The sequence below is a fragment of the Lissotriton helveticus genome, chromosome 11 (assembly GCF_964261635.1).
Source record: "Lissotriton helveticus chromosome 11, aLisHel1.1, whole genome shotgun sequence".
NCBI lineage: Eukaryota > Metazoa > Chordata > Amphibia > Caudata > Salamandridae > Lissotriton > Lissotriton helveticus.
This window is the reverse complement of record NC_136072.1, coordinates 63135465-63155393: the sequence shown is the minus strand read 5'-3', so window position 1 is coordinate 63155393 and position 19929 is coordinate 63135465. Positions and strand designations below refer to the sequence as shown.

The 19929-nt window shown below is 44.6% G+C and overlaps 1 protein-coding gene across 1 annotated transcript in view; it reads left to right on the top strand.

Moving 5' to 3' along the window:
• Window positions 1-1762: 1762 nt before the first annotated feature.
• The window catches only part of RNPEPL1 (arginyl aminopeptidase like 1), a 139441-nt gene continuing 121274 nt past the window's right edge, over window positions 1763-19929 (top strand). Inside the window, exon 1 of the mRNA XM_078665847.1 lies at window positions 1763-3121. Coding sequence (XP_078521973.1) covers window positions 1949-3121 — 1173 coding nt within the window. The 5' untranslated portion in view covers window positions 1763-1948. The remainder of the gene's footprint in view (window positions 3122-19929) is intronic.

Genomic DNA, 19929 nt, shown 5'->3' with positions numbered 1-19929 from the left:
TTGCTTCCAACGGTCGTTTCTGTTTGGCGCCAATACTCTACACACTGCTTGCGACTCTTGGGCGTCTCTCTTCGCTGCTTGGGCACATCTTCTCGATAGCTCGGCTTTCTTGACCATCGCCCAGATCTCCTTGAGTGGAGCATCGCCATTCACCCACAATTTCTCCTGTATGTGGGTACTAGAGGTATGCATAATGATTTGATCCCTGATGAGATCATCGTGCAGTCCTCCAAATTTGCACGTGACAGCCAACTTCCTCAGTGCCACCACGTACTCGTCAACAGATTCGCCGCTCTTCTGTTTCCTCTGAAAGAAGTTAAATCTGTCGATGGCGACACACACCACAGGCCTGTAATGTGCGTCTAAGTCTTCGATGGCGTGATCAAACACCTCCGTATCCGTCGCTGCTCTTTCTCTTTTCACAATGGTGTCATAGATCCTGAGCCCTTCTGGACCTAAGTTATGGAGGAGTATTTTCTTTTTCCTCAGACTCGTGAATGCGGTTTCGCCTTCCTCTTCCAGCGCTTCCAGATAGTTGAGGAAGTACCTCTTCCAGTCTTCCCATTTTCTTTCTGGTTCTCCGCTTTTCGTGAGGAATGGGACTAGTTGGGTGAGGGACGTGCTCTGGCTCGCCATGGTTGGAGCTGTCTTCCTGGTCCTAGGTGTGACGACAGTCTTCCTGGAGGGACTCCCTGGGGCGCTTTGATCTCCTTCCTCGTCCTCTTTGTGTTCTCCCTCACTGTCCACTCCCAGTCCACCCTCTGTGGTGCGAGATTTCGTGCTTGAGCTGCCTCCTGCCTTCGCGGTCGATGGACCTGCAGTCTCCGCCAGCGTGCACCCCTATACTCTGTTTCCAGGGCGCTGGTGAGGGCTCACCGTGATATAATGGCTGGGTACCTTGTTTTGTTCCCTCCGGTGTCTTCTGCTGTGTTGCTGTGCCCTCAAACCTTGTGGGGTGTCGTTTTCTGGTGCTGTGGCCTTCACAGGGCTTTGGGATGACTATGAGGCTCCTTTCCGGCTTGTGGCTGTGCAGGCGCCCGTTTTCGCGCCTTTTTCCGTCCTGCCGGCACCTCTGCCGCGCTCCGTTTTGCTTCTCACGCGTTATGCGTGCAACTGCTGGGGTCGCGTGATCGTTCGGGTGTTGGCCGTGATCCCGACTCGTCGCCACTGTAAAATAGTGCACAACGCGGCGGTAGGTGTTTAAATGCTTTATTATATATGGAGCGCCGGGGCTGGCTACCTCTGGCTGCAAGCGCCAGAGAACTAATAATGTCCGCCTACCACGTCCGGTGACGTGGTTCCTGTTCCGCTCTCCAAACACTAGAGCGCTACCACACCACTCTCATTACTGCCTTCACACCCTCCCTTTTATTTATTTATTTATTTGTGCGTTTTTACATAGCGCGGACTTTACCCGAAGGTCAGAGCGCTTCACAATAGGAACAGAACTGATACATGAGAACATTACAAGTGAGCAAAATACAAAAGCAAACGTTACAATAAATGAAGCAAAAATGACTCTCTGTTTGGGGTCGGGCCTCTTCTGCTCTCACTTTGTTTATTGCCCTTCCTTGTCCATGCTCGGCTCTGCCCCGACCCCCTACGCAGTCCTTTCCCACCCCCGTCCATTCATTCCCCTGTCTTCGCCCTCCCTCTCTCCCTTGGCCTTGCCCTCTCTCCACAGGCCTCTGCTGCCTCCCTCTTCACAGGCCTCTGCTGTCTCCTCCCCCAGGCTCTCCGTCGCCTCCTCCCCCTCCGCCCTGTCACTTCCTGTTTCCTCGGGACCGGCCGGCTCTTGCGTACAGCGTCTCCGCCGAGTGCCCTGTTTACCTCCGCCGGCTGCCCCTGCTCCCTGGCCGGACGCGGCGGCTACGCGAGCCCGCGGCTTCACCGTTCCGAGCAGGCCTCACTGATGGATTTCACATAGCGCCAGCCCGGCCGCCCCGCCATGGCTTCAACGACCCCCACCCCGGTGGGTCTGTGCTGCTGTCGCCGCCGGAGCCTGGTGCCTCCTGCCCCCGCGGCCCCAGGCCCTCCGCTACCGGCGGACGTGGCCTCGGCCTCCAGCTTCCACCTCTTCCGGCTGCGGCACTTCCACCTGGGGCTGGAGCTGCGGCCCGAGAGCCGGGAGCTGGCCGGGGTGCTGGTGTTGGAGCTGAGCGCCCTGCAGGCCTCGCCGGGCGCCCTGGTGCTGGACACCCACCCGGCCCTGAGTGTGCAGGCCGTCCGCTGCAGGACGGGGCCGGCCCGGGAGCAGCCCCTGCCCTGCTTTCCCCGCTCCCCCCTGCGGGCTCAGGGGGGATCTGCTCCCACCATGGGAGCCACCCTCCTGCCCGACCCTTCTGCACTTTCCGGTGGTCGCTGCCGCTCACCTGCCTCCACCAACAGTAATTGCCCCTTACCTGCATCATCCATGAGAAATTGCACCTCACCTGCTCCCCCCAGCAGCAATTGCTCCTCTTTTAGCGCCTCTTGCCCCTCATCTACCCCTTCCAGCAGCTGTGGGCTCTCCTCTGAAAACTACAGCTCATCTCGTATCAAGTATTGCCCCACACCTGCTCCCCCCAGTACCACTTGCCACTCATCTGACTCCTCCAGCAACTCTTGCCCCTCATCTTCCAATGTTTGCCCTTCACCTGGTCCTTCTTGCCCATCGCCTGCCCCATTCAGTTCCACCACGTTCTCATCTGCTCCTCTGCCAGTTTGTCCCCCTTCTGGCACTTCCATGCCTTCTGATTCTTCATCTCCTTCCTCATTTCTCTCCCCTGATTCCACCCCACTTTCATTCCCCTTCACCGCTTCTACCCCACTCTCTGCCCCATTCATAGACTGCGGCCCCCTGTCTCCCGCTGCTTCTGACCCTACTTTGGACAATTTCAGTGCCATGTCATCTGGCAACCCTTACTACCCTGCAGCCAACAGCACCCCTCCTTCTGCCTCGGACTGGCTGGGTGAGCCCACTGATGCCTCCTTGCACTCCACCTCTTCGTGTCCTCTACCCTTCAGAGTGGATGCCTTCACCGATTACGGCTCAGCGCTCATCATCTCGGTACCAGCCGTCTTGCAGCCACACGAACCTTTCCAGGTCATCATCCAGTACACCGCCTGTGATGGTCCTGCGGTGAGTATTGGGTCTAATTCTTGGGTAACATTGCCCTAGTACCCCTAGCTTAGTCAGTTAACATAAGCTGATGCCCGGTGGATCTACCCGATAGCTAAAGAGGAGATGGGCTGTGGACTTCCTCCTCGGCTGTCACCTACCTAGCTGGACTTTGGGCAGACTCTCCTTCGTCTCTCCATCCTATCTACCTCCTACCCCTTTACCCCACCCCCTTACCCTTCTAAGCTCCATTTATTTCGTCTTCTACTCTCTTGAAATGTTTTTCTAGTAACTGATGTAACCTGTAAATGATGTAATTTTGTAATTCCTGTGGAACCTTATGTAAAGCGCTCTTATACCCCCGGGTCTAGCCAGCGCGATATAAAACTCTCAAAATAAATAACACCCACAAAAGGTAAAACATTTCCTTGAAGTCAGTCAGGATGAGACATTAGCCCTGTATGCCTTTGTCAGATAGTTGATGCTTGCCCATTAGGACAATGAAGGCTATGGATAACATGGAAATAAATGCAAATTAGTTTAGAAAACTGGTACTTCCCTAGAAAGTATCAGCGTATCTCCCTCTAGCGGGAGTCCAATACGGTGACATCCAGGAGACATTGGGGAGGGTACTGGTGGCATAATTGCCCAGTGAGGGCAGCCACTTCTAATCTACCTTTGGATATCCCTCACAAGACTATCAGTCACAATTTATTTTTATGAATAGTTAATTATTCAGTTGTGTTCTTAGGCTGAGATGCACCTATACATCGGGTTAGTACTGTTTGACAACGGCAATTCGCGATATTTTACATCCTGAAAGCTTGACTTCCAAAGCTGTAAATTACATTACCACTAATATCCCCATGTATACATGCCAAATCAGAAAAAAACAGCTTCTAAATCAGCAAACAAAAGCTACATAAAATTGAGATGATCAATGCGGCTATTTAAAAGTTTCTCATTTCAGTTAAAGTATCTTTTGCTGCACAATCTCTGCCAAATGCAAGGCACGAGTACAGTAAAGTGGCTAAATGTACTGTTGAGCCATCTTAGTAGAACCAGTAGTTCACATGCCTGAGCCCAGTGGGATAACTAGGCCCTACAACATTCAAGGCAGTTCAAATGAAAAACACTGAACTAGTGACTTATACTTTACAGTGCCATCTAATCACAAGTTGATGGGTATAAGGGCAATAGTAAAACACGCAACATTTTATTTGTCAGTTATGTATTTGTAACAGAGCCCCCTCTATAATATTGCATGATATGTCATGCGTCAGTGCAGTGCGCCTTGTATACATTCATGTTGTTTGGGCATTGTTTAGTTCCATATGCTGCTCTGCTAAGAACAATCAGGACGCCCTCTTACATTTATTTCACTTCTATTGAGCTATGATGAGCAGTTCTTGTCCCAAGTGTGTGTGTGTGGGGGGGGGGGGGGGGGACAGGATTGATTGAGACTGTCAGGAGCTCTGAGTCTCACGCGCCTTGACCATTGAAAAAGGAGGCGCCAGGGTGAAAATGAGCCCCTTGTTTGTAAGTGAGAGGCTCATGTTTTAAGGCTTGACCTCGTTCAAGGCGCACCTCGCCTCCCCACCACATCTCTTTGCTGTTCCTTCCTGTACAAAGGGCATTGTGCGATAACAGAACCAGTAGCGATGGGCACCATGGCCCAGAGAGTCTGTGTATTTTCTAACTGGTTGTCTGGTACACAGAGTTAATGCCTTCAGAATTCTGGGCGCCAGGCCAGAGGTAGCTTGAGATTAGTAAGTAGTCCGCATCTATTCTTAAAATAGACAATATCACAGCGATCACATTTCATATGTTTGGGTGGAAGGATCACAGAAAGAAATCTTCTTGACAGGTCATTGAAGACCGGCCTTATTTTGCACCACAAGTTTGCGTTAGTGCCTGCAGTGATATTGAAACGTAAGTTGCAGCTACAAGGACTTAAAAAACAAAGAAAGGAGACATTTCATGCTAGGTTGAGGGAGTAGTCCGAAACCAAACACAGTTTCCCCATTGTTCTAAATAGTTTGTGCCACATATTATGCGACATTTAACAAATACAATTTACAGTGTAATAAGTATCTGCAAATAAATGACGTGCCTGGGTTTCCGCAACAAATTGCTTGGAAAAATGTTTTTTTCCCGAGGCTGTTTGGGTCACTCATGTCGTCGTTTTCATAATGTTATTGTAATTATTGAAGGTTGAACTTCCCTCCTCAGGCAATTTGCTGTTGCCTGGCCAGCAAGGTATAGCGGCAGTGACATGCAGATCTGTCTTCTTGTTAGATTTTGGGCAGACACTATCTATCTTGTTTGAATTTCTGGTTGGAAATGTATTAAAGGGAACAAACGTAAGCTCATCCTAGACATGACCGCAGTGCTAGAATTGAAGTCCTGACTGCAGCTGTGACTGGTTGAGCTACCCATTTCTAGGGCAGAGTGTACAGTTTGTGATAGTTTTTCTTTCCTTTTTTCGAAATATGTGTAGTTTTTTAAAATACATTTCATAGCTATCTCGAGTAACTTTTCTCTTGTGAAATATCAACAGGACCCAGTTCGAGAAGAAAATGTCTCTTGGTGTGACATTTTCTACTCAAATCTGTCACCCGTGGGTCAGAATCACTTTTTGCATTATGTTAAATGCTGAAAATTTTGCACATTTCGCTTAACATTACATTTAGGAATTGCACCAGATTGTATTAATATAACCAACATTTTACACAGGTCTACCAATAATTAATGGATCAGACCAGTAGGCATGCCAAGGAACGTTATCTCAGGATCTGGACAGACATTACAGTGCATTGGGTGCCATGGCTGAGTGCTCTTTGTAAGAGTAAATATATACACAGAACTTATTTGTGGCTGCTCCTTGTCTTTTTTCAAGGATTGTTCTGAAGATCGCTCACCCTTAGGATGTTACATAGTCATTGAGTAAGACTTTGAATCAGTTTCTGGACAATGAAACACCCTCTATGCTGATGGAGAACCCATCTTAAATGTTGAGGGTTGTTGCCCGGTATAAGTGTATTATACTTATCTTCTGATCTTCAAAGGTTACTTACCTATGCCGTCTTGCACTGGTACGAGTAGGAATACATCTCTGCATTGTTTCTTAGGTTTGTGGCATTTACATCACTTTACTCCTTAACATCAGCCTACTGTATATAGCAATAATTTTATAACCAGCGGTTGGGCTTATTCAGGTACAGCTACAAAGATTTGGAGCATCTCTTCATCTGGCGGAACTTTGTCTCTTGCAGGTATGCAACCAGTGTAGGACAGAAATATCCAGTCTGCTTTTCATGCCATGTCGTCCTCTTTTAAATAGTTGAACACATAATTTATTATTAGGTTCTTTGATGCACTTAATACGGGGAGTATTATGTGTGTTGGATCGATAGAATGTCTGGTGGTAGTGATGGATGTGCTTAATATCCTGTCTCACACAGCGTGTTTTCTGAAAGTGTTCTGGTTTGTATTTTGCAGATTTTTTTTAAAATTCGAAACACTTTAGATTCATATTCTTTATTCAGCACAATCGCCATAAGCCATTAAAGTACAAATCCCTGTATAAGTATTAAAACACATAAAATAAATGCACATTATACAGAATAAAAACAGTACACTTACGAAATCCCCAGCTCCACCCTCGTACTATAAATTAAAATGAAATACTTATCCTAATTTAAAGCGCGCCCCATATATAGAGAACAATGCAAAGGCATGTAGAGGGCACCGCTAGTACACACAAGTATCGTAAGGCAGCATTATAGTCCCTAATATTCTGTGCAAGGAGGATTGGTTTCAGGTATTATCTTCTTAGACCAACATAAAAACTACAGAATAAAATTAAGTGCTGAATGCTTTGCTTTGAGATGCCATTGAATGGGCATGAGATTGTTTCCGAGGGAGGTTCCTTCAAAATATGTACTAAGCCCAACCGCAGCCTAGTTAGAACAAAGCGGTGTTAGATATTAGTTACAAAAAACAATCATGGTTAGTAAACCTTCTGAGAAATATTTGACATACAAAAACAACCGTAAGTTTCTTTGACTCAATAGAGGCTCTATTTCCCACTCATCCTGGAGGGGGCTGCAGGGTGTGTATCCCCAAAGATATCCACCATATATAGCTGCCGACCACACACTTGCCCCCCCCCTATATGGTGATCATTTCTTTAACTGTACGGTATCCAAGTTTGCGGGAGAGTAACCTAAATACTCCGTTGCATACTCTTTGAGCGGACATTTTGTATATTGTGGGTCCATGAGGCATTATAAGAGAATAGGATTGTAAGTAACAAAATGAATTCACTCTCTCAGTTGGGTAGCCCCTAATGTAGAAGGTCCTACACTTTTGTATTTTTTCCCATGTGCCATTGTGTATGTTTTAGATTTATTGATCTTCATTTTCCTGGCCTCTATCAAATTCATCAAATGTGTTGAACAGTCTCTGAAGGCCGACTGGAGTCCTTGACATCAGCGTCTTTGGCGTACAACAACATGGAGATTGAGCATCCAACGACTATTGGTGCATCGGCCCACAGAGAATGAAGAGCATAATCGACCCCATTAATAAAACGAGGAAAAAAAGGTGCCAAAACGTAACCCTGTCTAATTCCCCTCTTGATTTTAAATGAAAGGGAGCATTTACCATAGGGGCCATAAGGAACCATAGCAGACAGATTCTTATACAGCCGGGACAGAAAGAAGACTATATTCTCAGGGGCTCCAAGTGAAAGCAAGGTAAGCCAGAGAAGCGAGTGAATAACCAAATCAAAAGTGCTGCTGAGGTATCGAAACATAAGTAAAGGGCCCCTCATTTGGCCTTAGTGTATTTCCCAATGAGCAGGTCAAGATTCGCTCACAGCTCCACTGTCCCCAACCCCCTCCTGAATCCATACTGAGCTCCAACAGGATAGACTTGTCCTCTGCCCTCTGTCCACTGCTATAGTCTCTGCAGAAGAACCCTGCCCATCAGTTTTGCCGAGAAATCCAGGAGGGAGATGGTACAGTAACATTTTGGGTCAGATTTGTCCCTCTGTTTAAAGATGGGCACGATGATTGTATCAGCCCAGCACTCAGTGGCCGCATTAAACATAAAAAATGGGGCCCCATAGTTGCCAAATTGCTCTGAAGGCATCGACCGAGACTCTGTCTGGACCGGGTACCTTGCCTCCAGCACTACGTACTAGGAAAGGGAGAGCCTTATCCCCAAAAAGTCCAGGGGCCCGCAACATAGTTGGGTAACATTCTCGTCAGGTATTGGGAGAGTGTTATCCTTCAGAAATCAAAAATACCTGAAAATGGTCAACCTACACTTGTTGAGAAACTAATAAAGTAAATAATTTGCGGTTTCATTTAAAAAAAAAAAAAAAAAAAAGGGTATTGACATTACTCAGAAATGAGGGTAACATCATTCGTCTCAGCCACCTGGGCCAAATTTTACCAAGCCTCCTCTCTAAGCACCTTTTTCCTATGACCTAATGCCAGATTATAGTTCTTTCTTAGTTGCTTAATCACTGAATAGTCCCTGGGGGAGCTATGTAAGACAATCGTTTAGATGCCTTGAATACATAAATGATCAAACCAACCATGTCTCTTTGTGATTCTTAGTCTAAAAGGTTGTTTAAGTAATGCATTAAGGGACCTGGCAATATTTCCAAAAAGCATTTAACAACCTGTCGTGGGCTCATAGTTAACAACTTCTGCAGCACACAGCTCTGGAGAGCATTGTGGACTTCACACCACTAGCCTTCTATGACACTGCTCAGGAGAGATGGTGTTCTGTTGGATACAATGTACAGTCAGGTTTTGGTCAATCTATTTTGGTTTTTAGTTAATCTGTTTAAATGGTCTGAGTGACCAATCACTGAGGCTTTCTTACTAAAGTGGAGTCCTGGCAAGTTGGATTGGTGGAATTCTCACATAATATTTGAATGAATCTATGGTTCCCACCACTGCAAATCAGCTACGGATTTAAACTTTTGTGTCTTGTCAGTAAACAGTTATTGTCCAATGGCAGTCATGTACTCTACTGAAGTGAGACGGTGCAGGAGCAAAGCAAGTCCAAGGGACAACCAATGTTGAATACTACCTACTTGGGCCGAAACATCTCCACTCTGTATAGGACGATATCCCTCATCCCTTAAACATACTGATTGGAGAGGGATTCTTAGGTGTGGGGTTGTTTCTTTTTCTTGATAGCCCCACATGTGAAGGTAAGGTTCTTCTGGCGGATTCAGTTCTTTAGACAGCTTTACAACCGTGTTGTGGGAAGCAAGCAACAAACGCATCCTAAACATTTAACTGTACTTACAGGCATGTAAACAGAATGGCTGCTTATGCTTAGCACTGCTTCTAATGTCACATTATCCAAATGATCCATTGTTGTATATTTTGCAGGACAAGGGAAGACCCCTGCCCATGGTTCACTCACCAAGACAACAAGCTAGGGTGCCTGCTCAAGGATTAACAGCTTCCCCTGCAAGTTCAAGTGTTCCCTTTTCTATTCCCACTGCTAAGAGATTTGATGTCCTTTCAGACTTCGATTGACTTCCTTTTGTGATACATCAAACCACTGTTCAAGTTCAGGGATTTGGTCGGAATCTCCCACTCGTTAAGGATACATTCCTTGAATTCCTAGGCCCTAACCAATGCGCAACCCTTCTCTATACTAAGTTTGCAGGCCTTAAAGGCAAAATTAATAATCCTGATGCACAAGCTTTTGTCACAAGTACGGTATTATAGCCCCACAGGAAACTTGGTCTAATAATTTCACATGTGATTGCTATGACTGTTATTCCAGCGTAGCTATTCTCTCAGCTCCAGGTAAAGCCAAGGGAGGACTTTCGATCTGGATCAGTTTGAGCCTTCTCGTAGAAGTAATAAGTATCAACTCTGGATCTCCAGCTCTCTTAGTTTTAAAGATGTGTGGCAGTTTATCCCATTTTTCTTTTTCTTTAAATAATTTTTACAATCCTTTTACTAATGCCATTTGTGTTCATTTTACTTATTTGTTTAATTTATTATCCAACTTCTAAACCATCGAAAGTCATAAAAAAATCGCAGCTTTATTACCTGCTGTGCGGAGATTTTAATGCTCAGTTGGCAGGTTGTAATTGGGAACCAGGAGCATCAAAGGTGGGATGTTGAATAACTAGTAACCGAGTAGCAGAGCTTGGCGGGCCACTGTCTAGATGATATACTCTATACATTTAGAGGGGATAGTATATTTCTGCCATGCTTCAGAGGGATTGCCGCGCCTAAACCATTGATTATATATGTGCGACCAATAATGTTTTACTCTGGTTTTCCAGAGAGGAGGACATACAGACCAAGGGTGGATATCATAATATCCATTGTCTCTAAAGGCCAACTGCTCCTGAGTAGGTATAAAAGTATCACTGATGTAATTCCCATCACTCAACGTTTCACAGACGATTAAATGCTTATATGGCACCACAAAAATCAAGCCAACATTCAGACTATATTTTTAAAGTCACAACGGGGTTGTTTTTTCAGCTGTTTGGAGGAAGTTAGCGGAGACGCCATGCTTGCCTATTACAATAGTGCATTAAACAGACACTGGTTAAACCTAGTCAACCTGATAAGGGAGTACCTTATTGGTTTGATAATTGCTCAGTGGGCAATCGCAGATTGAGGAAGGTGCTGACCTCCATCCCGAGAGTTACGTCTGAGGTCATTGCCGCCCGTCTGGATTATAAATTCGCCCATAAATCCAGGAAAGGGACTCTACATAATAGGGATTTGGAACTATTGGAACATGCAGCAGTAGGAAATAATAGCATGTCCTTCTGGGACTTAATTAAGAAAATTAGACTTGGGAATGTTCCAGAAAGTCCTTTATTGCAGTGTAATATCTTAGAATCTGACTGGGTCTCACTTTTTCTCCAAAAAATGGGGGACACTGTTCCTGTGTCGGGTGCAAGAGTCACCCATGTGCCTTAAAAAGAGGAAAAAGGTAAAGATTCCTGGGTACAAATGGGACCCACTGATGGGGAAGAACAAGTCTTGCCTCCTGTTGCCCTCACACACCCTGAGGGGTGTCATGCTTCATCATCGGGCGTTTGCTCCTCATAGGGCAGATGCTGCAATCCCCTTCGGGTCCCCCGAAGAATCATGTTATCAGACATCTTTTTGTAATGCCGGATGGTGCATGTGGGGTGTGAGTCTTGAGTGGGAATGAATAGTGCGTGCAAAATAGTTAAGACTGTCAGGGGAGTCTCATCGGCGAGATAATAGATGTAACACCTCCCAATACAGATAAATGAAACCCATAAAAATGGTATAATCCCTGTAGGCCAACTATGCCCAGGTACGAGGTCAACATGTTTCGCGCATGTATCGCCAAAAAACGGTAATTTGTGCTTCTTCAGGACCGATAAAATAAAAAGTAAAGTGCACTTGAATTAAAAATATGGTGCCCACAATATAACTCGGGGAGACCACTGATTACTAATGTCTTTAATTGCTCCCTTAATTTAAATATTCCTCATTCTTGGACTTTATCCACAACAGTTCCAATATTCAAAAAAGGAGCCCAAAATGTTATCTTCCCATATCACTTAAAGACAATGCAGTCAAAATCATAGGGAGAGTGGTCCACAACCACCTTGTTACATGGGCCCAAGAGAATGATGTTCTCCCTCCTTTTCAGTTCATGTTCCGTTCGGGCTGGGGTACAGTGGAGCAATGCTTGAACCTGAGCTTGACAGTGAACAAATATATAACCGTCAGTTTTTGCCACTGTACCTAGCTTTTATGGTCCTGTCCACAGCTTTCTATTCAGTGAACAGGACTAAAATGTTGCTGGATGTAGGGGTGGATTTAAACCTTAGTGAATTTCTTGCATTTTGTGCTTGTAGATTTGGCAGTAACAGTATGCCTGGGTGTTAATGGGGGGGGGGGGGGGGGGGGGGGGGGGCGATTGTCAATGCATTTACCAATACTTGTTACTACTGAGACCATACAAGCCCCTTGATAGATTATGGAGGCGAGTTGAGATGAACTGCTCTATAGGCTGGGCACCCTAGTTCAAGCTTTATTTTCGTTTCAGTTGGAGAGCCAGTGAAAGTCTGAGGATTGGCTTGATATTGGCTTCCTTTTTCGATGAGGTGACGAGTTGAGAGATGGTTGAACAATTGGGATGAATTGAGAAAGACCTGCAAGGATCACATTTCCAAAGTGTGGACCATAAAAGCCAGGTACAAAAGAGACATGGGAATATTTGTTCACCGTCAAGTTCAGGTCCAAGCATTGCTCCACTGTACCCAAGCCCAAACAGAACATGAATTGAAAAGTGCGGATAAGAAATCACCAAGGAGTAAAGGTAGGAATAGGGTGCAATGTGCAAAAAGCAGTGAAAGCAGTGCTGTCTTTCTAGTTAAAATCACAATGTAGAGTGTAAACACTGCAGTGATTCAGAAGAAAATAACAATCTAGAGTAAAACACTAATGAAATATGACTTTATGAAAGATACTTAAATTACCTGCAACAGGCACGTTGAAAGGGACTGGTTCAATGCTAATAGAGCATTGTTTTTTCTTATTTTATAAAGCACCCGTTTACTATCAGTATATACTAACTCAGCTCACTGATTCCCATATATTAAGTTCTCATTGTTATCAACGTTGATTGAGCGAGAGGCAGAATTGGCCAACCCAAAGAGCAGCCAAAGCAGCATACGATATATGCCTTCTTGTCATGTTGGAGGCATTGCGTTTTGTCATGCTGCACACATGGTGCAATGTATATCCCTGGTTAAGGAGATTTTAGTGGTGCAGTTAACCTCAGTGGGGGTAATATATATCACCTGACCACAGAAAGATGACAAATTACTGCTAGAGATCGCGGGTCACCCAACCAATAATTTTGCCACTTCTGGCTTCGGGCCCATATACTTTACTTTATCATATACATTGATCAGATGACCACACAATCTACTACCAATAATTGTGAGTTCCCTTTCGATTATTTCCAGTGTACCCAACTTACCATCCACTGTTATGGGTACCTATGACCACGATGGGTCAGGGAGCTAGCTGTAAAAGGAAAGGCAGCGAAATACAAAACCCAACATTAAAACCTTTACTTCATGAAATGACCACGGACAACTGGAAGTTTTGAAAGTTTTATCTTAGAATTCAATCTCTTAAAATATACATTCCACTACAAGGAGACAGTCTAAAATCAGATTTGCAAAGAGTACATAACTATATAAAAGAACTAAAAGGGCAATCATTGAGTTTTATCAAAAATGCTAGTGCGACAGGGAACACGCTAAGTGAGAGGGAAAACTAAGGTAAGGGCAAAGTGAACACGTTATAATCGGAGTTACTTTAGTCAGTTTTATGAGAGAAAATTAGGGACCATAACAGAAAATTGCAAACAGCAATGCAGAAAATGATTTCTAAAAGGTAGGGTAACATACGAACACGCTATGAAATCAAAATGCAAATGACTTTGTGATATGCAATAGTTGCGAAAAGCATGGAAAATTATTCATATGCAAAGGTATGTCTTTATTGAAGCAAAGACAGAAAAATAGAAAGGTGCAGTTTAAGAATTTCAGAGCAATATTTACCTAGACTGGTGTGAAAACCAACCCTGGCCACGGGTCAGTTAAGGACAGGAAAACCCTCAAGGAAGGATAACCCTCAGTGGGACAGCAGGTGCAGAATGGACACCCCAGGACAGGACAGGAAACCCAGATTAGGATCAGGACAGGACCGCACCACCAGGATACGACCAGCACCCGCAGTTTGGAAGCAACGCCAGCGCTCCACCCTCTCTGCAGCTATCGATCAGGACCCCGATTGGGTCAGCGAATTTCCCAGCAAAGTGCTCCGCCAGCACTTAAGGTTCAGTAAAACCTTCAGAGTCTATGGTCAAATTTCGGACCGAGAGCTCCGCAGCACCTCTGTATCAAGTCACCTATTGAGTGCGTTGGGTCAGTGACAGGTCAGCTATTCAGACAAGTCGGACAATTTCTCTAGCTAAACCTAGGCTAGATATACTGTTTTGGGACAGGGTACCACCCCCCAAATGTTGCAAAGTGTCAGAATCCCCAATTTGGATTGGTCCTAAGGTAGGATTTGGTTAACACACCAATCAGAACAGACTATTCTAAGGCCTACTTTGCATCCTAAGGTGCCGCCTAGCAAGATTTTGGGTTCCCACGAGAAGTCGCAGGGAATACAATGGAAAGAAATACAATGTATTCAAATAGGGTACAAGTTAGGCTTTCTCGCTGGGTGAAGGTGCATCTTCCCATGCATGCTCTGGCATCAACCTTCTTTGGCTTGGTTTCAATGCCACCGAACCATCGACTGATTCGGTGCAGTAGTGCCCTCCAAGATGGACTCCCCAGCCCCATCACCCAGCAGTGCCGAGGATACATGAAAAGTAAGCGAAAACAAATTAGCGCATGGAAATAAATGAAGGCATTACATGTCATAATTTCGTACTTCACGTTTATCATCATAAAAATATACTATGCAATTACGGGTAAGTGCTACACATAACGACACGATGAGCAATAGCATGAGCTTCACTTCATTATCACATTAAGCTGCCATTTTAAGGCGATTACGCATGCGCACCCTTTCCCTCCAAAACTATCTCTACGTGTAGTCACGTGAGTGTGACTGACGCATGCGCAGAAGAGGAAAGTCAAGCAGCAGCCATTTTAGGAACAAGGATTAATCGTATTAGTAAAACACATAAGCAAGCATCTCTATGATACCCACGCACATTCAAAATACATAAATTAGTAAAACTAACAATTTAAGTTACGAGATTATAATAGATTTTCGAGGTTCTTGACTCGAGCAAGTCGCAATGCGAAATCTTGCTCTATCAGTCCCCTCTTTGATGATATTTACTATCATCACAAAAAATGGAACCAGATGCCAACTTTCTTTCACACCTTGTACATTTCTATCTCTTCCAACAGGCGATTCAGTTTCTCTTTCTCATTTTTGGTAGGGTGAGAATTTTTCCCCTTTTTATAGATCTGATTATTCATTTCTTCCAATTCAAGCTCATCCGCACTCCGTTTCACTCCTCTCGCATTCACTTGGTATTTCTTTGTGTGTTTGCGACATTTGCAACAGACGAATATGAGAAATAGGGTAAGACCTATCACTCCAATTGGCATCAGTACCTTTAACAATAAGCTTTTACCTAAACTAGCAAACCAATGACCTACATTGGAGAGACCATCAACCAGTCTTCCAGGCACTGTCAACCTCGAGTGGTTTGAGTTCCTTTTCCAAATTAGTAATGTTTTTCACATATCTTTTGAGCTGTGCGCTTTTGTCTGGAATGTAAGTGCAGCAATGTTGCGCCTTCAACATCCGGCAGACTCCGCCCTCTTTTGCTAATAGGGTGTCAAGAGCAAGTCTGTTCTGCAAAACCATTGATCTGATCGCAACCATTTCAGTATTGACCAGCAGAAATCCATGAGCTGTGTCAGTAGACAACACATCCACTATTGTGGACAATTTGCAAATTCTGTGAGTGTTCAGAACCACTCCCACTCCAGGTATCCGTGCACTAAAAATACTACCCATTATTTCACCTACGCTTTCTCTTTTGCTACTCACTAAGCCATTAGTGTTTTCACTGCTTCCAGCAATTTCATTCACATGGTATATTCTCGGGAAAACAATGCCAAAATAGCAGCTTCCATACCAGTGATCCGGCAATTTGAAATAAGCCTTGTCTCCACATATATAATAAATTCCAGGAAACACAGGCTCTGACCCATTTTTGAAACCCCAACCTCCAATTACTTTGTAATTGTGTTCACATTGACTGGAACCAATGAAAATATTATTATAATAACTAGTCTTCTCGCGATGAAGACAGAGTTTCCCTTCTCGAAATCCAGCAACAAAGCAGGCCCTGCCCCGCCATTTGAGGTGCTTTCCATGTTCTCAGCCCATTTAGGTGTTTTCTGCCTTTTGTCATTTGCCTTCCTTTGGAAACTCTCCCTTCTCTTCTCTGCCATGTTCAAAAATATCTTTTCTTGTTCATGTAATGAACAGGTCAAGTTGTCTCTGTGTGCTTCATTTAAATCTATTGTACCTATAGTCAGAAAGTATTCTCCCATATAACGTGTAACGTCACTTTTGGTATGTACAGGATTCAGATTTCCACGTATAGGAAGTTCAGAAAAGATCACGTCATTGTTAGAGTAATAGTACTGTAACGGTCCTCTTTTGTAAAATAAGCTTGCTAAAATGCTACAGGAGATTCCATAGGTCAGAGGTAGGTGATGATATGTCACGCCTTCAGCCACAGAAGTAGGTAGCTTCATGCAGACATAGCAATCTTCTATTTCCATAGTTTCTACATAATGCACTAACAGGTTTGCGAAAACATTTAAGTGTGTCTGGTTTCTAACTCCGTGGTAATGTAGTCCTTCCTCATCTGATGCTTCTAAGTCTCGTTTTGTCTGTCTGAGTGCTTTTTCAAGTCTTTCTACACTTCGTGTTGTCAGTTCTTCAGTGTCGGTAATCTGAGTAGGGTCAATATTAGTATTTTTGCTTACCATAAAAGGAATGAAAACTGTTAATCCTATCCAAATTAATATTACTATAACTATACTACATATACACACCTTGCAGCATGTTTTGCAACAACTGCGGCTAGGTCTACCACTCACGTTTGAATCAGACATTTTGGCTCAGAAGGAAATTTCAACCCCTCTTTGTAGCTTTTCCCAGGTATTTTTATTGCTGAGCAATTTCACGGCGGTTCTTCCTCTTCCTCTGCAGAGTAATCAGTAATCTGTTCTCCGTCGCTTTCGTCAGTAATATCAAGATCCTCAAAGTTTTCCAATATTAAGTAGGTCCACTCCGGATCCTTGTATTTTTCGTTTTGTCTTTTTATTCTTTCACTCCTTCTCTTGGAGCTATCTTCAGGTATTTCTGCAATTCGGGGACTTCTTCTTATGTCTGCAAGTTTCTCTTGGACTGTTTTTATTCTTAATTTTAGTCTCTTAATATACCTTGGCTCAATGTGCTTCTTTTTCTTGAGTCTTTTAGCTGGCACTGTTATTTGGCTTTCTTCTAATGTCCTTTTATTTTCACTTGTTTGGGGCACTTCAATTTCTGCCTTCTCCCTTTCTGTCTGACTAGTCCCAGGTCTTGTATCTATTTCTTCTGCCTGGTTACTAAGCTGGCCTTGTTCAGGTATATTTTACGTTTCGCTTTCAAATGTCTCTGTTTCTATGTCCTGAACATGTTCTCCTAGTTCTGCCTGATCCTGCTCGAGCACTTCGATCCCTTGATTTTCTTCTGCTCGAACTATTACACTATGTCTAGTCTGTCCCTTTTCGATATCAGGAGTCCGTGGAGGAGTATCGATCACTTGTTCTGTCCCTGTCTGACCTTCTTCTTCGTCCTCAGATTTGATGTGAATCTCAATGATCTGAGGGTCTTCGCCTGTGCCTTGCTCGACCTCTCTATTCCACTCTCTGTCTTCTCTTATTCGCTCTCTTGTTCTGAGTGGATCTCCAGGAAGATCGATTATGGGTATCCAATCCTCTGGCCAAATCCTCTGCAGCTCGTCATCAGCTACTTTCGGACCAACGTCTGTGGGATCCTCGGCAGTACTGGTGCTTGGCCATACAACATCGGCTACCTCTGGACCAACACCTAAAGGACCCTCAACGGGACTGGTGCTCGGCCGTCTGACATCAGCTACTTCAGGACCAATGTCTGTAGACCCCTCAGCGGGACAACCTTCGGCTCCAGGTTCCTCGTCGGGTATCACCTTCTGGGTATGGCTGGCATGGATCCACTTGGGCACGCCTGCACACTTCACAGCGGTCGTTGTTACCAGGATTACTTGGCGCTTTTTTCCCCACCTTGGCTCAAGGCAACTTGAACGAGTATGCTACTTTATCTTAACCCAGTCACCAGGAACCAATTTGTGAACTGGGGTTGTCGGGTTGGCGACGGCGTCTGCCCCAATCTGGCGAGAGATAGAACGCACTTGGTCACCCAGTTGCTTGCAGTATTCAAGTACCAAATCATCAGAAATGCTTAACAGTTTGTATCCTGGTACCCACGCTTGTCTCATCACTCTTCCCATCAATATCTCATGGGGGCTCAGGCCTGTTCTTCGATCTGGAATGCTTCTGAGTCCCATCAGAACAAGAGGCAAGGCATTTATCCAGTTCAAGCCAGTAGAATCACACATTTTTGCCAATCTATTTTTTATAGTGCCATTTATTTGTTCTACCACTCCAGAAGCCTCTGGATGATATGCACAGTGCAGCTTTTGTGTGATCCCGAATGCTTTGCGAAGCTGGGCCAAAATTTCATTCTGAAAATGTCCACCTCTATCTGAGTCAATAAAGACTGGAACCCCGAATCTAGGTATCAATTCTTTTAGTAGGAGCTTAGCTACTGTTATGGCGTCATTCTGTGTGGCAGGGTAAGCTTCCACCCACTTTGAAAATAGGCAGACAATGACAATGACAAGGACATACCTTTTTCCCTCACAACGAGGCATGGTAATGAAATCAATTTGTATTCTCACAAAGGGACCCCCTGATCTCCCAATTTTCATCAGTTCAACTACTGTTCTTTTGCCAGCGTTGAACTGCTGACAGGTCAAGCACCTCTGGCAGAGAGATTCTGCTACCTTCCTGAATTTCTTGTTGTACCAAGTCTGTTGAAATACCAGAACCATGGCGTCCCTCCCAATGTGTGATCCCTCATGTATCAATCGAGCCATTGGGGCAAGCAGGTGTCTTGGTAACACAGGCATACCATTTGGGCCCACAATGACACCATCCTCACGTCTCGGTTTACAACCTTGTTCTTTCCATTTCTCTTTCTCTTCCCAGGGCGTCACATGCTGCCATTCTCTCACTTCATCCCATGTAGGCACTTCTTCAAACATTCTAAGTTGGCAGCTGTTTCCAACCCCACCCCGGCTGGGATTTATTCTCATTTGTTCCATAGCACATTGTTTTGCCACCCGATCAGCAAAATCATTTCCCAAAGATACAGGGTCAAGGCCCTTCTTATGAGCAACACATTTGACCACTGCCAATTCTTTTGGTAATTGGATTGCCTCTAAAAGGTCTTGGACAACTTTTCCATTCCGAATGGGGGTACCTGAAGAAGTCAGGAATTCTCTTTGTAGCCATAATTGGCCAAAGTCATGCACAACCCCGTAACAGTACTGACTATCAGTATATACTGTTACTTTTTTGTCTTTTCCCAATTTGCAAGCTCTTATCAGGGCGATCAATTTGGCTACTTGTGCAGACTTTACTCCAAATAGATAAGATGCTTCTTCAATTTTGTTTAACGTGACCACAGCATAGGCAGCACTTAGGCCTCCTAGTTCATGTCTTAGGCATGAACCATCCACGAACCATTCCTCATCATGTACAGGCAAAGGAGTTTCTTTAATGTCTGGGCGAGGTTTTGTACTGAACTCTGTCAGGTCAATGCAGTCATGCTCATTATCTCCCTTATCTTCCATTACCATTGAGTCAGGGAGTAGAGTGGCAGGGTTTAAAATGTTACATCGGGTAATAACTATATTTGCAGCACCCATGAGAATCCTCTCATATTTAGTCAGCCGACTAGGGGTGAGATACTGAGTTTTTGTACGAGTCAATAGGATCACAACTGCATGTGGAACATATACAGTTACAGGATGTCCCATAATGATAGACTCACTTTGTTCTAAACTGGTGCAAGTTGCAGCTACTGCTTTTAGACATCCAGGTAGTCCAGCAGCCACTGGATCCAAAGTGGCAG